General features: G+C 51.6%; 1 protein-coding gene across 2 annotated transcripts in view; it reads left to right on the top strand.

The window, feature by feature from the left end:
- RASGRF1 (Ras protein specific guanine nucleotide releasing factor 1) overlaps positions 1-22,895 on the top strand; it is a 101,479-nt gene that overhangs the window by 73,049 nt on the left and 5,535 nt on the right. Inside the window, exons 20-27 of one of the 2 annotated variants that reach the window (XM_088829589.1) lie at positions 1,391-1,451; positions 5,293-5,396; positions 6,893-6,977; positions 11,253-11,450; positions 15,221-15,300; positions 16,986-17,105; positions 21,370-21,381; positions 21,877-21,994. In XM_088829589.1, coding sequence (XP_088685715.1) covers positions 1,391-1,451; positions 5,293-5,396; positions 6,893-6,977; positions 11,253-11,450; positions 15,221-15,300; positions 16,986-17,105; positions 21,370-21,381; positions 21,877-21,994 — 778 coding nt within the window. The remainder of the gene's footprint in view (positions 1-1,390; positions 1,452-5,292; positions 5,397-6,892; positions 6,978-11,252; positions 11,451-15,220; positions 15,301-16,985; positions 17,106-21,369; positions 21,382-21,876; positions 21,995-22,895) is intronic. The other variant, XM_055417936.2, reaches the window with a different exon arrangement.

A 22,895-nucleotide genomic window follows, 5' to 3' on the forward strand; every position in this document is an offset into this window, starting at 1 on the left:
TGTCTGTGAACCTCGTATTTCCTCCTCTGTAAAATGGGTGAACAACACCCACTTTCAGGGCTGTGGTGAGGCTGCAGTGAGATCACCTCTGCAGGTCTCAGGAGTGTCAGACGCAGGCCCTGGTCCACCCACCGCTCACCCCTGCTGACTCAGGCTGCCCTCTGGCCCTGCCCAGGTGCCTGGACTCAGGGTCTGACCTCCCGATCTCACTTCCTTTCCAGTTTCAGCTTTCCCTCCCTGCCCCATGGTCACCGTCTCTGACCCAGACTTGCATCCACTTTCTGGCCGACAACCCAGTCTCCAGGCTTCCTCCAGCCAGACCATCCAATTTGCTTTCCTGAGGCCTGGGCTACAGGCCCATAATTCCTGCAGGCTCCACATCCTAGCATGGCTTCCAGACCACCCTCCCTCCCGTACCCACTGCCTAGACACACATACACACCGACACACACAGTCAGCCCTCAGGTCCTCCATGCCCTTCCTCCTCGTCCCAGAAGACGTGTAGGACTATGCCAGGATCTTAGGCCTACGGGTCAAGTCAGATCAAATGACCCTCGGACAGGGAACTTGTTCGGACTGCTGCTGGATACAGGGAGTCAAGCCAGCCCTGGTGTGGATGGTGGACCCAGAGAGCCCCAGCTGTGGGTCTGCTTCCTTGGAGGGAGAGTGTGGGTAGCTCAGGCAGGCCCTATGGCCTCCGGACTGTCCCCCAGCCCTGGCCTGGCTATTTGGCCCCGTACCCAGGACTCACAATCACTGTCAGAATGAGGGCTCAGCATTTTGCCTGACGCAGGAGCTCTGCCCTTATCCCCACCACTGCTCAGGACCCACTGCTCAGTTGCTGTGAACAGCCTCCCACCTCTGGGCCTTTGACCACCACCTTGCTGCTTTCCCCTGTTCCCCCTGCCCCGTCTGGAAGGCTCCCCAGCACCTCTGGCCTCTCTGATGCTCCAGCCTGGAGCTCCTTCCACGCATTCATCCTATCACCCCACCGGCTGGTGCATCGGCCACATGCCAAGCCCAGCCCCAGGTACCTGAGCTACAGGGACAAAAGGGACATCAGCCTACTTTCAGAGACTCCTGGCAGATCTGGAGGAGTGGACCAGGCACAGGCATGGCCGTTCCCAGCTGGAGAGCCTGGGGCTGAGACCACAGGAAGCCTAGGGGCTGAGGGAGCCCCAGGAGGGGGACTCACCCAGCCAGGAGGGTCAGGGAGCTGAATCATTGAAGACATCAATGACAAGAAAGGGGCAAGGGGGCTCCTGGCCCCAGAAATGGCAGAGCAGAGACAGAGAGCGAGGCAGGTTGCGTGCGGGGGAGTGGAGGGGACTGCCCGAGGCAAGGGGTGTCACCAGCTGGTAGGGACTCATCATTCCCTCTCATCCCCCAGGACTCTGACCCAGGACGACCCGGGTGACAACCAGATCACACTGGAGGAAATCACACAGATGGTGAGCCAGGCCTGCCCTCTCACTCACTGGCCAAGTTTGTCCTTCCCTGGCCACCTGGCTCCCAGGATCCCACCCCCAAGACCACCCAGTGGAGCTCAGTCCTCCCCTGTATTGGTTCCTGGAGCTCCCCTAACAAAGAGCCCCAGAATGGGACACTTAAAACAGCAGAATTTTAGTCTTGCATAGTTCTGGAGGCCAGAAGTCTGGAATTGAGGTGTTGCTGGGCCCATGCTCCATCGGAGGTTCCTGGGCCCCTTCCGCGTCTGGTGACCCTGGGCATTCCCTGGCTCGTAACAGAGGATCTCCAGTCTCTGCCTTGGTTGTCACATGGCCATCTCCTCCCCGGCTATCTCCACGACCTCTTCCCTCTGTGTGTGTCGGCCCTATGTCCAAATTTCCCCTTCTTAGAAAGACACCGAGATGATTAGATAACATCACCGACTCAACGGACATGAACTTGAGCAAACTCAGGGAGATAGTGGCGGACTGGGAAGCCTGGTGTGCTGCAGTTCATGGGGTCTTGAAGAGTCAGACATGACTGAGAAACTGAACAACAATAATAACATACTGGATGAGGGCCCACTCGAGTGACCCCATCTCACCTGAGTACATCTCTGAAGCCCTTATATCCAATCAGTTCACGGTCACAGGTCCCAAGGTTGAGGACTTCAGCATACAGTATGTCTCCTGCACACAAACAAGTTCTGTGAGCATGCTCGTAAGTGCAACTTGTTCGTGAATCCAACGAAGTCAGCCTAGGTACCCAACTAACACAGTCAGCTGTACAGTACTATACTGTCATGGGTTTATAATACTTTTCACACAAATGATACATAAGAAACGAATACAAAATTAAAGAAAACCATTTTAATCTTACAGTACAGTACCTTGAAAAGTGCAGTAGTACCAGCTTCCTCACCTATGCTTTTTCGCTTGCTTCTGGACATCCTGGACTTAAAATAAAGACACTGCACTGCTGTCCTCTGTATAGGACATGTGACTTTATATAGTAAATACACACAGCACAACCACTTGTAGAGGATGCCTGCACGTGACAGTGTATACCAGACACATGAACTAACTCAACGACTGGACATGCGAACACACGTTCACCTCTTTGAAAGTTCACAACTTGAAGGTTCATATGTAGGGGACTTACCATGTCTTTTGAGGAGGGAGATCCAACTGATAACACCAACTCTTCTGTTTTCTTCATCTTCTGCTTTCATCTCTCCCCTAACCAGCCCCCACTCTCTCTGCTCACACTGTCCCTGGACGGAGGAGGGTAAGAAGTCAGGCCTGGTATGGACAGGCTCCCCACTGTGTGCTGGAGTCTTAAGGACTCTTCTCAATAGTGCTGTGGATCTGTATCTTTATCCCCATCTTCCAGATGAGGCAACTGAGGCAGGGGGAGGTGGAGTGACCTAAGCCAGGTCATGGTAGGCGGCCACCTGTCCGGCAGTGAGGGGACTCCAGGCAGAGCTCGAGGCAGGGTTCCTTGCGGTGAAGGGATGAAGGTCTGTGTGCTTCCAGGGCCTGGCTGGGCCCCCTCTGGGCCCCTGTTGCCCATCACTGCGACCAAGGAAGCTCAGGGCCACCTTTGACCTCCCCGGAGGTGGAGGCCCACTCATCAGACTGAGTGATATCCAGCCTGTTCAGAGTAGCCTATGGGAAGACTCAGGCCTCTGAGTCCTGCACCCACTGCTTCCCTCTCGTCCCCACTCCTGACTCTTAGAGCGGGTTCTCCTGGCCCTGGGGGTGGGCGCAGCCATCCGTGGAGCAGCTGGCGCCCTGCCTGCACCCCAACCCCAAGAGCAGTGCTGCAGGGTTGTGCCCCAGGCACCGGCCCAGGGACCCCGGCCAGGCCACTCAGGGCAGCAGCCACACTGCTCGTGTTTCCCAATAGGGGCCTGACCGGAACGTTCACCCATCAAGAGCCTGAGGGCCCTCGTTCCAACTTCATGTGTAGCCAAGTCTCTTCTAGAACAAAGGGCCGCCCGCCCACCCAGCTGCACCCCCACGTCCCCGCCCCCAACCCTGACATGGTTCCCAGAATCTGAGGGCCTACGTGGGGCACGTCCAGTCTGGAGGAGGCCCAAGGGCCCTCCAGAGAGCAGAGGGGCTTCTTATGACCACACTCACAGGCCTCTGCTCCAGGCCCTGCCCCTCCCCGGGGCCGGCCAGCTCCTCCTAGGCAGCGCGCCTCCCAGCCAGGCCCCTTCCTCAGGTGTCCATGCCCTGGGCACCCACCCCAGGACAGGCCTGGGCCTTCAGGGTGGGCTGTGCTGGTTGCCTGTTGCCCCTGCTTCAGAGGCTGGGGGCTCCTCCTTGTGAGGGTCCTGAGCATCCCAGGTGGCACATGCCGCTTTCATCCCCACATCTCCACTGCCTTCCTGAGAACTGTCATTCCTGATAGCATCGTGTCCCCACACCCAGGCTTCTGTATCTGGACTTTTGCACAGACCATGCCTGGCCCAGGGCAACTCTATTGGGAGTACATGGACACCCACCACCCGCACATACACCCCACACATATATGTACACATACACACCACACACATGTACACAGCACTCACAGCACATGCATACACACACCATGCACATATACACATCACACACATGTACATACCACACCATGTACACACCATGCACACATGTGTACACACCACGCACACACCATGTGCACATCACACACATGTACATACCACACCATGTACACACCATGCACACACGTGTACACACCACGCACACACCATGTGCACATCACACACATGTACACACCACACACATACACACACAACATCACACAGGCTGCAGTAGGAGCTCTTTCCTCTGCTTGCCCACACTCTGTCCCTGCTCTGAGCCTGTGGCTGGAGCTCCTGAAGCCAGGACTGTGTTTTCTGGTCTTTCCATCTCACAAGGATCTGTCTGGGTGGTTCTCAGTGACCGTTTGCTGAGAAGTAGTGGGAAGACTCCGTCCAGGATGGAGGCTTGTTCCCCTGACACGGGGTCACCCCCACTTTCCTTGTCATAAGTGTAACTGGCTGGGCCCTCTAGGTGGGGTAGCTAGCTGTCTCCTCCGATACAGCCCAGTCGGCCCCTTGGAGGGGAGCAGGGGCATCTGTGTTCCTGACTCTCCTCCCATGAGAGCCCAGTTACCCTTTCCAGATCCACCAGACTTTCCCAGAGGCCTCTGGACTGCAGGCCTCCTCTTGTCTGAGCCCAGCCATGGGGACATCGCTTCCCTAGAGTGCTTCCTAAAGATTTCCCCGGTCGAGGGCTTGGGGAGTGGTCACCTTTAAACGTGGTGTCCGTGGTGGCCCTGGGGCAGGGACTTGTACCCAGGACGAAGGCAAACAGCTGAGTTGTGGACACGGGTTGGAAGTACAGGAGGTTATTGCACCTGTGAGTCCTCCCCTAAAGAAATTTAAGAGGAAGTTCTGTGAAGCAGGTGTGGACAGACAGGACCCGAAGGGAGAAACAGGTTCCAGCCTGAATCAGAGGGCCTGGGCTCTGTCCCCATCAACCTGGCTGAGCGCCTTGGGCTAGTCGTTAACCTCCAGATGCTTCTGTGGTCTCACCCGTGTGTTTGCATAAGGATGACCTCATGAGTGACTGAAGCGCAGCACAGGCCTGCAGACACACACACAGATGGGGCATGGCAGGTGATGGTTCCCAGCTCCCACCGTCCCCTGCTGGCCAGTCTCCCGGTGGGGGGGGCCTCCCCAGTCTCGCCTCACCCTCCCGCTTACCAGAATCGAGATGGATGTTCCCTCTAGGAAGGGGCCCCAAAGCCAGAGGGGGCCCCTCGCGGGCCTGACTGGGACCTTGCTCCTCTCAGGCTGAAGGCGTGAAGGCCGAGCCCTTTGAAAACCACTCGGCCCTGGAGATTGCGGAGCAACTGACCCTGCTGGACCACCTCGTCTTCAAGAAGATCCCTTATGAGTGAGTGGGCCTGGGTTCCAGCCCCCCTTCATCCTCAGGCGCCATCGCAGCTGAGTCCCCCTCCTGAAGCATGTGCGCTAGACTTCCATAGCTGCATGGTTGCTGCTCCACAGAGAGAAGCATAAATGCATGTGCCGGCAGGGATGATGAAGGGTTCCTATCCCTTCCTGTCCCAGGCTCCCTCCTTCCCTACCAGTTGCATCTATGCACGCACACACACACGCACACATACACATGTACACATGCACACACACATACGCATGGATACATGCACACACAGTTTTCCAGAAGCACCTCTAACTCTGTGCTCCTTTTCTGGAGGTCTTGAAAGAGTATATGTTCACATATGTGCACATATGAACATGTGAGCAAATGTGTGCACTCGCATGTGTATGTGTCTGTGTGTATGCATGTGCAGGAATGGACTCTGGGTACAGCTCTGGCCTTTGAAGAAGCCCCAAGGCCTGATCAATGCCTCCTCTGGCCTGTAGTCAGTCACCCACCTACTATGCAGGTAGTCGTAACTATACCACCTACATAATTTGTATCACCCTTTCTTCATCTGACCCTATGCCAAAATGGTATCTGTGAACACCATTTTTATTAAGTACACTGTATTCCCTGGAAGTGCACCAAGCCATGAGGTTGTTTTCAGATTTCAGTTTTATACTTAAAGGTGGGGGTCAAAAAGCCTCCTCATAACTAAATATAGCTCTGGGTTTCTGACAAGTGCCCTAGAATAGTTTCCTGAAATTGGAGTCACCGATTCTGAGGTCATAAATCATCACAGGACTCCCGATCTCTGCCTTCTAGAAAGGTAGCCCCACTAGACACACACAGAGGCCCCCACTGACACGTGTGCTGCCCCCGCTGGTTGTGGAGTGTCAGCCTTTTATAAACCTGCCACATCTCCCAGGCGTAGAGACAGTAGTTATTCTGGGCAGTAGTTACTGCTCACTCTTGCCCATGGAACTCTGTCACAGTCATTGTCAAATAAGGAGCTTGTCCTGGAGGCCTGGACAGCCTGTGGTCCTGTGAGGTCGCCATTCCCAGAACATGCTGTGGCATGGCTTACAGGCACCTTTATCCATCTGTCTGGCCCTCTCTGTGGCCTGCTGTCCTTCCTGTTCTGCAGACCAACTTCTGCAATGTGACTTTAAAATGGAGGGTTCTCCCTGTCAGAAGCAAGATCCAAAAACAGACCTGACATGCTCTCAGCACCAAATCTCAGTTTGGCCTCTCCATGACCCTGTAAGAAGAGTATTGTCATTATTCCCATTTCAGATGAGGAAACTGAGGCCCCAAGGGGTTACCCAACGCCACACAGCTGGTATGGGGCACAGCTAGACCTGACCCCAGGGTCCCCTCCTCTCAAGGGCTCTGCAGAAAGTTACTCCCCAGTAATGACCACTTCAAAAAGCAGAGAACTCAGAAGAGAGATCAGTAGGAACAAACCTAACCCCACCCACTCTGGGTTTCTCCCTTACTTCCTACAGGGAGTTCTTCGGACAAGGGTGGATGAAACTGGAAAAGAATGAGAGGACCCCTTATATCATGAAAACCACTAAGCATTTCAATGATGTGAGTATAGAGGTGGGGGGTGCAGTGCCTTTTTCTGCAGATTTCTCTTTGGTGGGACCCTCAGAACAGGCCGTACACCTGCTAGATATATAGCACCTGGGTCCTCTCTGGGCCTGTGAATTATATGCAAAATAATTTCTTTCAAAGTTCACACCCATCAAAAAAAGATGGGGCTGTCATTGCACTTTAGATATGAAGACACCACGACTCTGAAGGGCAAATGCCTGAGGTCTCCTGACCCATGTCTGGTAGTTCATGGCTTTCCTCCACTGCAAAGCCTCAGTCCTGGGGAAATATCCCTTCCTGATTTCCCCACATCTGTGCTAGTTCCAGCACTTGCAACCACAGAGACCCGTCCACTCCTGGCCTCGTGACAACCTCAAGGGCGTTTGCACTTAGCATCTTCATTCCTTTGCATTTAATCATCAACACAAGAGCCTTTGATGGCTGGAAGTGGGATCACATGATCCCACTTGTCCTGACTGCCTGGTCAAAGCCACATGACAACAACCACAGCCAGGGGCGGACCCTCATCCCAGGAGGAAACACAGACAATCCAGGCTTTGGAGCTCAGAGAAGGAGCCCTGTCGCGAACACGCCTGTAGAGTGGAGAGCAGCATGTGCAGCAGGAGGAGGATGTGATGGAGTGGGCGGGGCCCTCAGGAAACACACACAAGCCTGAGTCTGACCACACCTGACCCACAACTCTAACCACAGCAGGAGGCAGCAAAAAAGTCCCTCTTCCCCCCCACCCTCCCCCACTGTATACCCAGGACGAAACTATGGAGTGAGCATTTATTACATGTTGACCATGTGCCAGGCACTGTGCTCAGGGTTTCATCAGCCTCATCTTCTTATTCTCTGTTATGGATGAAGAAACTAAGGCTTGAGGAAGTTAAATTTCATCCCCATTCATCAGCAGGAGACCTCCCTTTGAACCCACACAATCCACCTCCAGAGGACTGCCCTCATCACTACCTGGCGTGTGGCCATCTCTGTTAAAAATTCACCTTTTTTTTCAGGCGCACAGAATGGGCGCCCCTTTGATGGTGATAATCATGGCCTGAAACTCTGTTTCTTAATCTCTCCCTGGCACAGGGTTTGGTTTGGTTTTGTCTTTGCTGGGTTCCAGCCTTATTGGTTTCAATTCTTTGTCTTACCTTTTAAAACAGATCTTCTTTTAAATTTTTAAAATTTTTGTTTATTTATTTTGGCCTCGTTGGGTCTGGGTTGCTGCACCCTGGCTTTCTCTAGTTGCAGTGAGAATGAGGGCTACTCGTTGCAGCGGCGCGCAGGCTTCTCTTGTTGCAGGGCACGGGCTCTAGAGCTTGGACTCAGTAGCTGTGGCACATGGCCTCCTTTGCCCAGTGGCATGTGGCCTCTTTCCAGACCAGAGATTGAACCTATGTCCCCTGCATTGGCAGGCAGATTCTCAGCCACTGGACTGCCAGGGAAGGAGTCCTCTTGGTCTTATTGAATGGTTGGTACTGGCTGGGATCTCCAGGATCAGGGCTGAAACTGGTGTGAGTCAAATGAAGTGCTCAGGGACAGATTTAAGGAACTTCTCACCTTCAGGTGTCGGAGAAGGCAATGGCAAGCCACTCCAGTACTATTGCCTAGAAAATCTCATGGATGGAGGAGCCTGGTAGGCTGCAGTCCGTGGGGTTGCTAAGGGTCAGACATGACTGAGCGACTTCACTTTCACTTTTCACTTTCACACATTGGAGAAGGAAATGGCAACCCACTCCAGTGTTCTTGCCTGGAGAATCCCAGGGATGGGGGCACCTGGTGGGCTTCCGTCTGTGGGGTCACACAGAGTCGGACACGACTGAAGTGACTTAGCAGCAGCAGCAGCACCTTCAGGTGTATGCACTTGCACTCTGGGTGCCTCTAGACCTGGCCCCCAAACCACAGTGTTCAACAGAAATGGCGATAGTGAATCTTGTTCTTGGTTTTCATCTCTATCAGTGTTAGTCATTCAGTCGTGTCCAACTCTTTGCCACGCCATGGACTGTAGCCCGCCAGGCTCCTCTGTCCATGGAATTCTCCAGGCAAGAATACTGGAGTAGGTAGCCATTCCCTTCTCCAGGTGATCTTCCTGACCCAGGGATTGAACCCGGGTCTGCCACATCGAAGACAGATTCTTTACCATTTGAACCACCTTAAAGAGTGCTTCTAATATTTCCCCACTTAGGATAAAATTTGTTTATCAAGTTAAGGAAATTCTTTTTCTTATCCCTTGTTTGCTAATAATGGTTTTTACCATAAATAAGTATTGCATTTTATCAACTTTCTTCTGCATCTATTGAGATGGTCATATGGCTTTTCTCCTTTCAATCTATTGATGTGATGAATGACAGTTATAGATTTTTCTCTAGTAGTCAACATCCTTGCATTCCATAGACAAATCTAACATATTCATGTTATATTAAACAAAAGGATGTGTACTTTTCCCTTCTTCTAAGGTTATCTGTATCTGGTGTTGATATCAAGATTATACTAGCATCATAGAATAAACTAGCAAGTATTCCTGCATTCTCTCTTCTCTGGAAAATTTGACTAATCTATTCCTTTTTAAAAAAAATTATATAAATGTAAAACTGTTTTGAATTCAGTATTTTCTTTATGGAAAAAAATTACATTTAATTAAGGCTTATAATATGTGTGCTATTTTGTGCTATCATTCCTTCCTGATTCACGTCAGTAGTTTTCCATTCTTACATCATTTTATAACTCATTCTTCTTTATGTCCATCCTTTAGAAATTTTTCTAAAGAAGAATATTTCTGGTTGGTAAAGCCCTATAATTTATTTTCATCTGTAAGTGTTCTCTTATCTTTATTTTTTAATAACAAGTTGTGTTTTTTGTACTTTTTATTTTGAAACAATTGTAGACTCAAAGGAAATGCAAAGAAATGTACAGGCAAGGCCGGTAATTTCCTGCTGCCCCAGTTCCTTGCAGTTCTAGTTCTCTGATGTTTGAGCTCCAGCTTCCACCACCTCCCCAACCCCTGGCTGCTCCAAGTCCAGCCCGCATTTAGTTTGTTTGTGTATATGTGATTATTTGCTTTGGAGGTGGGGTAGAGGAGTCCTTGGATATGTGAACGAGACAAGGGTTGCCCCAAAATGTGTGTCTTCTCCAAGCTTCAGTTGTATGGTGGGCGATTCCCTCAGACCTTCACTCTTCTTAACTGTTCTTCCAGATAAACTTTAGAATCACTTTGTCAGACTTTCAAGATAACTCCCATTGCATGTTTTATTGAATTGCATTAAACGTGCTTGTTAGTTTTGAAAAAAGACAATTTACTTTCCCATTTTGAACTCTAATCCTTTTCTTCCTTAATCAGTCCTCTTATTGCCTTTGACAACTTTATTCTTCATGGAGCATCCTACATAGTTCTCAGTAAAGTTTCCACATAATTTACAGATTCCCACTGGTATTTTGAAGGTGATATCTTTTTCATTGTATTTTCTAATTGGTACTGTTGTTCAGTCACTCAGTGGTGTCCGACTCTTTGCAACCCTAAGGACTGCTACATGGCAGGCTTCCCTGACCTCCACTCTCCCAGAGTTTGCTCAAACTCTTGTCCATTGAGTCGGTGATACCATCCAAACATCTCATCCTCTGCTGGCCCCTTCTCCTTTTGCTGTCAATCTTTTCCCCACATCAGGGTCTTTTCCAGTAAGTCAGTTCTTCACATAAGGTGGCCAAAGTTTTGGAGTTTCAGCTTCAGCATCAGTCCTTCCAATGTCAGGGTTGACTTTCTTTGGGATTAACTGAATTTATCTCCTTGCTGTCCAAGGGACTGTCAAGAGTCTTCTCCAGCACAATTTGAAATCATCAGTTCTTCAGCACTCAGCCTTCTTTATGGTCCAACTCTCACATATGTACATGACTACTAGAAAAACCATAGCTTTGACTATACAGACCTTTGTCCGCAAAGTGATATCTCTGCTTTTCAATATGCTGTCTAGGTTTGTCATAGCTTTATTTACAAGGAGTAAGCATCTATTAATCTCAGGGCTACAGTCACCATCTGCAGTGATTTTGGAGCCTAATTTGGTATTGCTACTATATTTTTTAAAGTTATTTTTGTGTACTGAATCTTTAACCAGCTTCCCTGATGAGCTCTGTTGGTTATTCTAGCAGTTTTCCAATTCATTCTTCTGGGAATTTTCAAACAATCATTTCATCTGCAAATAATGGTGATTTATCATCTTTACAGTACTTATTCCCTTTGCTTTTTTTTTCTTGTCCTATTGCATGGGCTTAAAGATCAGTAACTTGATCGCTTCAGAAATTGTCCGCAATGAGGACATCAACGCGAGGGTGAGCACCATCGAGAAGTGGGTGGCCGTGGCCGACATATGCCGATGCTTACACAACTACAATGCTGTTTTGGAGATCACCTCATCCATGAACCGGAGCGCGATCTTCCGGCTGAAAAAGACGTGGCTCAAAGTCTCTAAACAGGTACCAGCAGGAAGCTGGGCTGGGCTGGGGCTGGGGCAGGGAGACCAGAGGGCCACCATCCATAGGTGGATGGAGGACAGGGTAAGGGCCAACACTTCAGGTAAACTAGAGAACCTCTGCTCCTGCTTCACCTGAGACCAGATATCAGGCCCTCAGTGTGGCACTAGCACCCTGTGGGACTTTAATTCCCACCTGAATAGTCAGTACCTCAGAGTGGGACATACGACAGTAATTGTTGCTCCCAGCACTCTTCTCCTTGAGTTGGGACAAAGGAGTGGTGACTTTTGGGGGATCTCAGTCCAAACCTGCAGGTTACCAAGATGGTGATCAGATGATCCTGCAAGTCCTCTCCTCAGACTCTGATTTCTCATCCCTTCTGACCCCCAGAGAGTTAACTTGTCCCTGTTACCCATTAGACAGTTGCTGATCTTATATATGAACTTAATGGTTATTCACTCAGAACCTGATTCTGAAAAACCACAAGGCAGAGTCTTCCTCAGGAATAAAGCTCTATGTCCTGGGGTCATGAGGAGACAGCTCTCCTGAGAGGAGGCATTTGGGCCACCTCCTGGGTGCACTGGATGTCCCTGGAAGCTGGAGAGGGACCACCAGGGGTCAGGGGATGCCTCCAAAGGCATCCGCAATATGGTGTCTGGTCTTTCACCCAGGTGAGCTGTGGGGCCCAGGGTCTCCAAGGAGCCTGCTTCATCTGGGCCATTCTGAACTGGCATACTGTGTCCCCTCATGGCTCTGTTCATCACTCACTCCTTACTGCTCTTCTCACGCCAATGACAGCTCATGATTCCATGTCCCAGGGAGGCAGCAGGTCCATAAATCCCTCCTCTTCAGATAAACAGCCAGACTCAGGGCATCCTGGCACATCTCTGCTGCCCTTCCACTGCCAACCAGTCACTCCAGCTCCAGATGGCAGCAGGACTGCAGAGCACCCCTACCATCCTCACCTCACCCAGTGAGGCTAGGCCACTTGCTTCTTAGCACACAGGGATGCCGGGCTCAGGACAAAAGCTGGAAGATGCCTCTCTTGTGAGTGGAAGAACAGGGGCTGGCAGTGCAGGAGCTCAGGGCAGCAGGCCACACACATCTGCCCACATGTGGCACACGACCTCGTGAACTCTTGGAGTCTGAGGTTGAGCGAGGCTGCTGTAGAACCTTCAGGTCACCTAGTCTGTTCAGTCTGTTGAGGTTCAAACATGGCTATGGGCAGAGTCCGAGGGACCCATTTCAGGTCAGCGTCTTTCTTCTGCCCTGTTCCATCAGAACGATGTCATCTTTTCCAGAGGCCCTCTGGAAAAGGGCTTTGTTTTCCCATCCCACTGGGGGTTTGGGAAATTTTTGGCTTTATTCTCTACATCACCCTTGTCGTAGAGTTGGGAGGGAATTGTCTAGACCATCCTGAAGTCTTCCATTCTCTTAGGAGAGTGCAACTTGAGGGCAGTTAGAGAGCAAGGTGTGTGATCTGGCCTGCCTCCAGGATGTCATTCAAGACCTAGGCCCAGCCATTGTGTGCATGTGCTCTATCATGTCCGACTCTTTGAGACCCATGGACTGTAGCCCACCAGGCTCCTCTGTCCATGGGATTCTTCAGGCAAGAATTCTGGAGTGTGTTGCCATGCCCTCCTCCAGGGGATCTTCCCAACCCAGGGATCAAACCTGCATCTCTTACATCCCCTGCATTGGCCGGTCCGTTCTTTACCACTAGCACCAAAAAAAGGCTGAGCACCATAAAATTGATGCTTTCAAAACGTGGTGCTGGAGAAGACTCTCGAGAGTCCCTTGGACAGCAAGGAGATCAAACCAGTCAATCCTAAAGGAAATTAACCCTGAATATTCACTGGAAGGACTGATGCTGATGCTGAAGTTCCAATACTTTGGCCACCTGATGCGAAGAGCTCACTTATTGGAGAAGCCTCTGATGCTGGGAGAGATTGAGGGCAGGAGAATGGGGCAGCAGAGGATGAGATGGTTAGGTAGCATCGACAACCCAATGGACATGAGAAATTCTAGGAGATAGTGGAGGACACAGGAGCCTGGCATGCTGCAGTCCATGGGGTTGCGAAGAGTCAGACACAACGTAGCAACTGAAAAACAATGACAACAAGCATGGTGATACCTCACCTGGAGCTATGTGAGTGTGTAACTGCTGTGTCACCCACAATTCCGGACTATCTGAATGAGCATTGCCCTTAAGGAACATGTGGACCCACCCTTCCATTTTCTGGATGTGCATTGAGTGTGAACTTGCCTATGGATGTATGGAGTATGGAGGCAACAGAACCCACCAAGGGCTCTGACCCTCAGTCCCCACATCTGGCTTCAGCTGCAGCATCTCATTTCTCTGCAGGTGGAGGGGAAAGAAGAGGAAGCAAGGGCACAGCTCTGGAAAGAGGCCAAGTACTGGAGGGTGGCAGGTTGGAGGCTGGGGTGGAGGTTGGCCTGGGCATCTGAGAGCAGCCATCTCGAAAGCAGAATCATCCACCCTTGGCCTGGTGGGGCTTCTTCCTTCCTAGCATATGTCTCTTTCATCAGACCCAGAATACATTTTTGCTTTGAGCAGGGTTGGTCCAAACCGGGCAACCACATTTCTAATTGACACGGAGGGACCAGCATGGAGGGACGGTGTGTTTTGCCATTCTATCTCCTTAAAGAGCACACACTGATCTCTTCTTCCATCCAAATGAAGACTTGGCTTGTTGTTTTCTGTGGGTAGGTTTCTCATATAAAAATTAATCCTATGGTGCATGGCAGGTCTCTGGCCCGATTTCTCAACCATGTTCTGGATCTTGAGGCTTGGTGCTGGAAAGGAAGTCACTACTCATCTCATCATTTTATAAATGAGGGCGCTGAGGAGCTCCGAGGTGAGGGACTTTCCCCAGGTCGTGCGGGGGAAGAAGCACAAAGCCAGGCTCAACCCAGGACACGCTCCACAGCACCCACCTGGACCCTTAAGACAAACACCAGCCACCTGAGTGGCTCCACCTAATATGTGGGCGGGGCCTGCCTTGGTCGTTTAGCAGAGAGGACCCTCTGCTGCAGACTTTACTCTTCTCCATCAAGGTCTTTTCTTCTTTGATGATAAGTTTATTCACTGTTTTTTTTTTTTTTCTTGATTCTTCAATTCACATGCTAAGTTGTTTCACTCGTGTCTGACTCTTTGCAGCCCTATAGACTGTAGCCCACCAGGCTTCTCTGTCCATGGGATTCTTCAGGCAAGAATACTGGAGTGGGTTGCCATGCCCTTCTCCAGGGGATCTTCCCTACCCGGGATCGAACCTGAGTTTCTTATGTCTCCTGCATTGGCAGGCAGGTTCTTTACCACTAGTGCCACCTGGGAAGCCCGTTAAATTTGGGTGGTGCCCCTGATATATAAAAGTGACGGTGTGAGGAGATGGTCACATCCTTTGGGTACAGTGATGAGAAAGGTCATGATGGTAAAACATCAGTGATGCCCTGTTCTGGGTCCGGCTCTCTGGAGTTACCCATCACGTCCTTCCCAACAGCCCAGGTCTCGGGACCCCAGCACTTGGACCCTCCTGGCCCCTCCCACAGTTTCTGAAAGATGTATGAGCATGGGCACACAAAGCAAAGATCCTTGTCCACCTCCTCACAAGTTCAGGGTCAAGTTTCTAGACCCAGGAAGTCCCTGAACCCACCTGCCCCATCTCAAGATGGAACAAGGCCCTCGAGTGTGGGCCAGAGCCGCGGGCTTTGACCTGTGCTGTGTACTAGTAAATGCTTCTAATTCCTTCCAGACTAAAGCTTTGATTGACAAGCTCCAAAAGCTTGTGTCATCAGAGGGCAGATTTAAGAATCTGAGAGAAGCTCTAAAAAAGTAAGTTGTGTGTCATTTTGTCACCATTATTTTTTAAATCATAGAACTGCATAGCAGAGGCGTTCATGTGCCTCACCTGGCCGGAGCAGGAGGCCTGTCTGTCTGTCTGTCCATCTGTCTGCCCACAAGACCAATCCCTACACATCCCCAGACCCCCAGGGCAGGTCAACTTTTTCCTCCATCATCTCCCAAAGAAAATTCATGGTGTTGGGGCATTTCCAGAGAGAGACACAGGAATAGACTTGAGAAGTGTGGTAGGTGTGATGGCAATTATAGAGGTGCCAGATTCCTTGATTCCAAAATGCACGTTTTATTTTATATTTTACCGTTTCTGATGTCAGGCTACATCTCATAGTCAATGTGTTTATTTCATATGATTGCATTTCCTTTTTGTACTTGATAATTAGTCATCAAAACAAGAGTGCGTTTTACAGACAACAGCATCTTGGAATCAAACAAATACAATTTTACCAATAATTGACATTTTACAGTTTGCATAGTTGGTGACTTCCTGGCCCTGTTAACACTGCCCAGGAGGTAAACCTTCTCAACCTTGGTCCTCTTGTCCTTTTGTTGTTTTTAAGTCGCTCAGGCATGTCTGACTCTTTTTGACCCCATGGACTGTAGCCTGCCAGTCTCCTGTTCATGAGATTTCTCAGGCAAGAATTCTGGGTTTCCATTTCCTTTTCCAAGGGATCTTCCCAACCCAGGTACTGAACCTGCATCTCCTGCGTTGGCAGGCAGGTTCTTTTACTTTTTTTCCTCCAGTCTTGGGGCATATGGGATCAAACCCACATCACCTGCAGTGGAAGCATGGAGTCTTAACCACTCAACCACCAAGGAAGTCCCTAGACCAGGATAGTTTTTGTGGTGAGGGCTGTCCTGTGCATGAAAGAATGCAGACATCCCTGGCCTCTGCGCATGGGACCAGTGCCCCCGTCCCCCCTCTCCCCGCCCAGTTATGAGGACCAGGAAGGTCTCCAGATATGGCCAGATACCCTCAGGGAGGCACAGTTGCCCCCACTGAGAACCACATTGTGAGACAAAATCTCCCATGATGTTTCTCCAAACGAGGACACTGAGGGGCTAGTGGCTGGCCAAAGGATTGGGGGAAATGGTGATAGAGCCGGGCCTTGACCCAAGCCAGTGCCCTGTGGTTTGCCTGAGAGGCCAGGCCAGTGCTCCTCGGGCGGCAGTGACTCAGCCCCTTGTCACATGCCGAGGCTGCACTCTCCTGAAACATGGGTTTGCTGTCACTCTCATTAGATGCTGGCTTGGGGTTCCTCCAGTAGCCTCTGCCTCTGTGTTCCTCTCGGGCGCTCGAGCACATGGCCTATTGGGCTGGCCCTCGCCGTTGCTCTCCATTCCTAGGTGGCCACTTGCTGGGCCTCCCAGTGCCTGGGAGACCCCAGGGCCCTGGCTCCAGTGGAGCCCGGGAGCGCCTCTCCTCCTTCCCAAGAGGGACCCCATGGCCGCTGCCCACACCAGGCCCGCTAAAGCCCCCAGCACCTGGGGATGGAACCTTTCACACCTCCAGCCCCTCCAGTGACTTCAGCACCCCACACCCCCGCCCTGCCGGCCCCGCCACCTTTCTCATTCCTCTCCTGTCATCCCCGCTGTGGCCCTCGTGCTGGCTCTGTGTCCCATCGCCTTGACCGTCATCTCCACTTTGTTTGTGTCCTCAGACAGATGTTCCACCCATCTGTGCTGTCCGGCCGTGTCTCCTCCGCCCGGGCTCCGCGAGCCCCCGTGGACTGTGCTTGTGGGGAGCTGCCCCCCACATTCACCAACCTGTCCGTCCGTCCGTCCGCCCGCCCCCAGGTGCTGCTCCATCCGCCTCCTTCACATGGCTTCCTCGCCCAGCGCCGCCACGGCCTCACCGCCTCCGTGGTCCCCATTCTGTCTGCGTCCCCCTCCTGACTGTCTCCCCTCTTTCAGGTTCCCCGTGGGCTTGAGTAAGTGCCTCTCCTAGACGCCTCTTCACCCAGCCATGCAGGGCACAGGTGGCCTTCAGGCGTTCTGGCCGCTGAGACCTTTATGCAAACCAGGTTCCTGCCTTACAGAGATGCAGGCCAGACCAGGCAGGGGAAGGACAGATTGGGACATGTGTTTATCCCCCATTACTCCGGAAGCACCAAGATTTATGCGTAAAGCAGCAGTATGTGAAGACTTGGGGGTCATCTCACCAGGCGGGGGGCAGAGGTCAGAGGACATGAGGTGGTGGGTGGGCACAGTTGGTGAGTCGCCCAGACAAGGAGCTCATGATGGGCCTCACCATGTGGGTGCATGGGTCTTCAGACCTGTTCTGATGTACTGGGTGTTTTATTTTTAGTCTGTCATCATAATATGCAGCCTTGTGCAGCACCCAGGCTAGCACATGGCCTTTTAGCTTTACCAGCCAAGACTGCACCCCCAAACCCTACCTCCTGTCCCTAGCTACTCTCTTAAATATCTCCTGGGCCACCTACAAGGCTTGCTGTGTGCACCCCGTCAGTCCGCTGCCCTGATGCCCCCACATGGATGTGATCTCCCCCCTTCTCTTTCCTCAAACCACACCCCGGAGAAACCCATAAGACTGTCCCCTCCTATCATCCACCGAGTGACCAGAAGCTGCCCACAGCTCCACTCAACATTTTGCTGTAAAATTTTGGTCACAAGCTCTTGAGTGGCCAGTTCCAGCTTTGCCCAGCTGTGTAATCTTAACCCAGCAGGTGCTTGCACAGTGGCACGTCTGTCTTTAGTTTGAATAGGATGCCCATGGAGGGCACGCAGGAGCCAGGCTCTCGCTGCTCTTGTCACAGCCCTTGCCCTCTGTTCCCCTAAGTGGAGGATGGGAACAGCTCTGGGGGAGCAAGTCTGCTGGCCGAGCAGCAGGCAACCCCATACGACCTCCTGATGGTGTGGACATCCATCTATGTACATGGGTGTGATGGATCCACAGTCCTGGAGCTCCAGGGGCTCCAACAAGAGCAAATATCTGTTTGCATCTTTATTTTCAGCCTGTGGCCACAGAGCGAAGCCCAGTCTCTTGCTTGTGAAACTACAGAGCAGGCAGAATCCAGGTGGCAAAAACTAATGTTGGATTCTGAGCCCCACCCCACTCCCAATCCATTACCAAAAAAAAAATTTCCCCAAAATCTGAGGACCTGATTTCCTTGCACCACATACCAGAACTGTTGGTCCTGACCCCAGGGATTCCAGCCCAGCCCCTTATCCCCTCCCTGAGAAAGAAAGGAGATCCCAGACCAGAAGCTTGTAAGAGAGGGCAGTCCAGCCCACAGCCAGGGGTAGGGGTGGGGGTGCGGAGCAGAGGGTGACCCCTGCTTGTCACCACTCCTTTCCTGGGGTTTGGTGGAGAACCCCATCAGGCAGCTGCATCTTGCTTTCAGTCACTGATGCCAGCTCATTTCTTTCATCCCCTTTGACATCATCAGGAATTTCTTGGCAGAAACATCAGGCTTGGGGGCCCCAAACGATCATAGATAAGATCCAGGTGCCAGGAGTCACCAGGTGTTGGCATCCATGTCTAGGTGCTGCCTGGGAAACCAGAAGCAGCTTTTAGACTGGGGGGGGTGGGCACTTTCTGCTCCCTAGAACGTCAGGTACAGGCATGTGAGGGCTCTGCCTCCGCCCATAACAGCCTTGTTGGCCAGGCCCTGATGCAGGGCAAGGCTGGACCCCACCCAACAGGCCAGATGCCCACGTGGAGAGTTCGGAGCTAGCCGCACTTCGGGTGTTTTGCCCACACGAAGTCCCCACTGTGCTTCCCTGTATACTCAGATGCTCAGCACAATCTGTGTCCACACAGTACTGCCCGTTGGGGGCCCTCCTCCAGCCTTCTCTGCCCCCACGCCCCCTACTCTAGCCACTCTGACAACACCATATATTTCCCTCATGGCTCTGGACTCTGCGTGTGTGTGTGTGTGTACATGACTGAATGAAGTGTGCTGTTCCCTAAAGCCCCTCACTATGCAGGTGATGAACAAGAATAGAGTCTGGGACTGGCGGTGCCACATGCAAGTGACTCACTTGCCCAGCCATCATCTTTCCACACCTGGATCAAAACCCCCCGTAAATCATTCAGGGAAATCACCGAGTGGCCCGAGGACCCCAGATAGTTTTTCACTGGTCTGAGTGGTCAGGACCCTGTGAGGCATTCAGAAACGTCCTGCAGTCATTCACAGTCAGCGAGCAGTCACTCAGCCTTCCCTCTGCCTCTGTCCAAGATAAGAGGTCCTCCAAGCTCTCCAGGCTGCCTGGTGCCCACCAAGGGCAGGAGGAGTGGGGCAGCCCCAGAACCCACCAGTCAGCCCTCCAGCCCCAGAGTAGCTTCTCAGACCTTTGAAATTTTTCTCCATCAGATCCACCAGCCTGTGCTTAAGATTTGGAGTTTGATGGAAAACCAGGCATGTATTGGGTTAGCCAAAAAGATGATTCTGGTTTTTCCATAAGATGTTAAAAACCAGAATGAACTTTCTGGCCCACCCGATAACAACCATGAACTATTAATGGCCGGAAGGACTCAGAGAGGTCTGCCAGTGACAGCATGATTCTTACTTTTTTTTTCCTTTTTCACAACCTGCAGTAAAGAAAAAAATAAAATTATATTTGACAGTGTTACCCTGTATACAAACGCATATATGCCTAACAGGAACAAAAATGTCTCAAAGTCCTTTTAGACCATGCAATGAACTCAGATATTCCCTATTCTCTCTTTTTTAAAACTTTTTTTAAAAATCTGATCAACACTCACCAAATTGATTTTAACACCCATGAAACAGTCAAGACCAACAGTTCAAATAATATTTCTCCTCTCCACTATTTCTCAAACTCCAAAAATCCACCTCCTTTAAGACTTTGTCATACCCCCATGTCAGCTGTATTTGCGTGTACTTAATAGTCTCCTTTCGGAGAAGGCAATGGCACTCCACTCCAGTACTCTTGCCTGGAAAATCCCATGGATGGAGGAGCCTGGTAGGCTGCAGTCCATGGGGTCGCTGAGAGTCAGACATGACTGAGTGACTTCACTTTGACTTTTCACTTTCATGCATTGGAGAAGGAAATGGCAACCCACTCCAGTATTCTTGCCTGGAGAATCCCAGGGACGGGGGAGCCGGATGGGCTGCCGTCTATGGGGTCGCACAGAGTCAGACACGACTGCAGCACCTTAGCAGCAATAGTCTCCTTTAAATTAACTATTTCCCAGAAATATTTAAATTTATTTTCTTTATTTAAAGAAGAAAAACTCTCATGATAGCAAATGGGAAACCAGCATATTTGCCATAAATATATATGGTTACCATAAAAAATAAATACAGTGAAAACAAAACAATGCTATTAAATTCTTACCAGATCCTGATGTATGCCAAGGCTCTGATCCTTAATGAGTCCTGTTACTGTTTGTTCAAAAAAGAAAAAAAGAGTGAGGGAAATGGCAAGTGTTAGGAAGTGTCAAAACCATGATGCTGACACTCGTGATGCTGGGTGGTGGGGGTGAAAATCAAATGTTTATCATCATATGAATCAATTTATTTAAACAGTGTCTGAGCATCACCTAAAATCAACTCTGAGATCACCTAGACTTGTCTCCGCTAACTGGAGCGCTGTTGTACAAGGGGAGCCTGAGGGCCAGAGGGAATGATACAGCCCAGGGTCACACGGCGGGCAGACCGGGGACTGACACCAGGTTTCTTCCCTTGCTCTACCGTCCTGCCTGTCCTGACCCCCTCTGGAGAGGCAGAGTTGCCACCAGGAGACAGAGGGGAGATGGGCTAGAAAGGAAGATCGCTGCGGCTGTGTGCTGAGCTGAGAGGAGTCTGTAGAGCACTGTGTGGGGAGTCCCTCGAGGGAGCTGTGAGGAGCTCCACCGGGGCAGAGTGACCACCAGAGCCATCACAGCATCACCCTCTGACCCAGCACCCCATAAGAGGCACCAAACGGGGCATGACTGGAACCCCTGCTTCAGAGCCACAGATCAGAGAGGCCCGGCCCATCCCCCACAAAGGCCATCAACCCCCGCCCAGACCACATCCAGGACGGTGGTCTCAGCAGGGCTTTCTGTGCTGGCAGCTCAGTGCCTGGGTGGGCAGAGGTCCCAGTGGGGCAAGAAACAAAGGCAGAGACATCTCGGGGAGACAGTGTCTGGGGGTGACTGGTGGGAATGGGGGTGGCGCTACAAGGCACCCCCAGGACATGATTCTGGGATGGGGTTGCAATGGAGAGTTTCAGGGGAGAGACGGAAAGGAAAGGAAAGGAGAGCCTGGCGGGGGCTGGCGGCCAAGCCCCGGCACTCTATCTGGGAGGGGGAGCAGGCCGGTAGAGGGGGACCTTCAGGCTTGGGGTGAGAGGGGATGGTCCACCGAGAAGCCCCAGCTGACACCATGTCACCCCCACCATCCGGAGGACTGACCCTCTCACCCAGCAGGCAATTCAGGCCCAAGCGCTACTGTTAGCTCTTGGCAAATAGAAACCCGTTTCCATCCAGCAAAGTGAGTGACCCACAGGGGTGTGTCTGTTCTTGGGAGAGGCGCCAGCATTTTAAGTGAAAAACCTCTGTCAATGCCATTTGCTTCAAAGTTGCGACCCGCCCTGTGTCCCTTACCTGGGGATGTACCTCACTGACCTGGCTTTCATCGAAGAGGGTACGCCCAACTACACGGAGGACGGCCTGGTCAACTTCTCCAAGATGAGAATGGTGAGTTCCCCGCAGCAGAGGGGGGCAGGGGCAGGGGGACATCAAAACCCGAGCCCGGGCCCACCGGAGCTCTGCCTCCAGGCCTGGCCGACTCGGGGGGAGCCTGAGCCCAGCTCCTCCTGTAAGACCAGTCACCCCCTTAAGTGGCGGTTAGCATTGGCCTGCCCTGAGCCAGCGGTACCTCCATTCTCTCCTCTAACGCCTATAGACTGAGGAGTGGGTGTGTTGTCCACCTTACAGGGGAGCAAGCTGAGGCTGGGCGTGATCCAGGACCAGCCCAAGATCACCCCTAAGTTAAAGGGCAGAGCCGGGTCTGGGGCTCTGTCTGACTCCAAAAGGTGTATCTTTATTCCAAGCCCATCCAGTGTTGTTCAGATAAGCACTTGCTTTTTTTTAAAGCTTTATTTTATCTATTTTTGACTGTGTTGGGGCTTCACTGCTACACATGGGTTTTCTCTGGTTGCGGTGCACAGGAGCCTCATCGCAGTGGCTTCTCTTGTTGCAGAGCACAGGTTCTCAGGCACACAGGCTTCAGAAGTTGCAGCTCACAGGCTCTAAGCACAGGCTCAGTAGTTGCGGTGCATGGGCATATTTGCCCCGAGGCATGTGGGATCTTTCCGGACCAGGGATCAAACCTGTGTCCCCTGCATTGACAGGCAGATTCTTAACCACTGAGACCATGAGGGAAGTCCTAGATAAGTCCCTGCTTTATGTGGCCACAGCAGAATCATTTCTGCAACACCTCCTAAGCAAGTAGGTTTCCAGTTTCCCCAGAGAAATCTAGGACCTGGGAGGGGAGATGAAGACCCCCTTCCAGCAGGGAGCCTTGTTTGTACCCATCCTTCTCCCCTGTTGTCTCCAGCCAGAGAGCCTCCATTTGTATTGGTTCTGTGTCATGGGC

This window comes from Moschus berezovskii, chromosome 21, assembly GCF_049115385.1.
Source record: "Moschus berezovskii isolate FMDL1 chromosome 21, NW_MosBer_1.0, whole genome shotgun sequence".
NCBI classification, from domain to species: Eukaryota; Metazoa; Chordata; class Mammalia; order Artiodactyla; family Moschidae; genus Moschus; species Moschus berezovskii.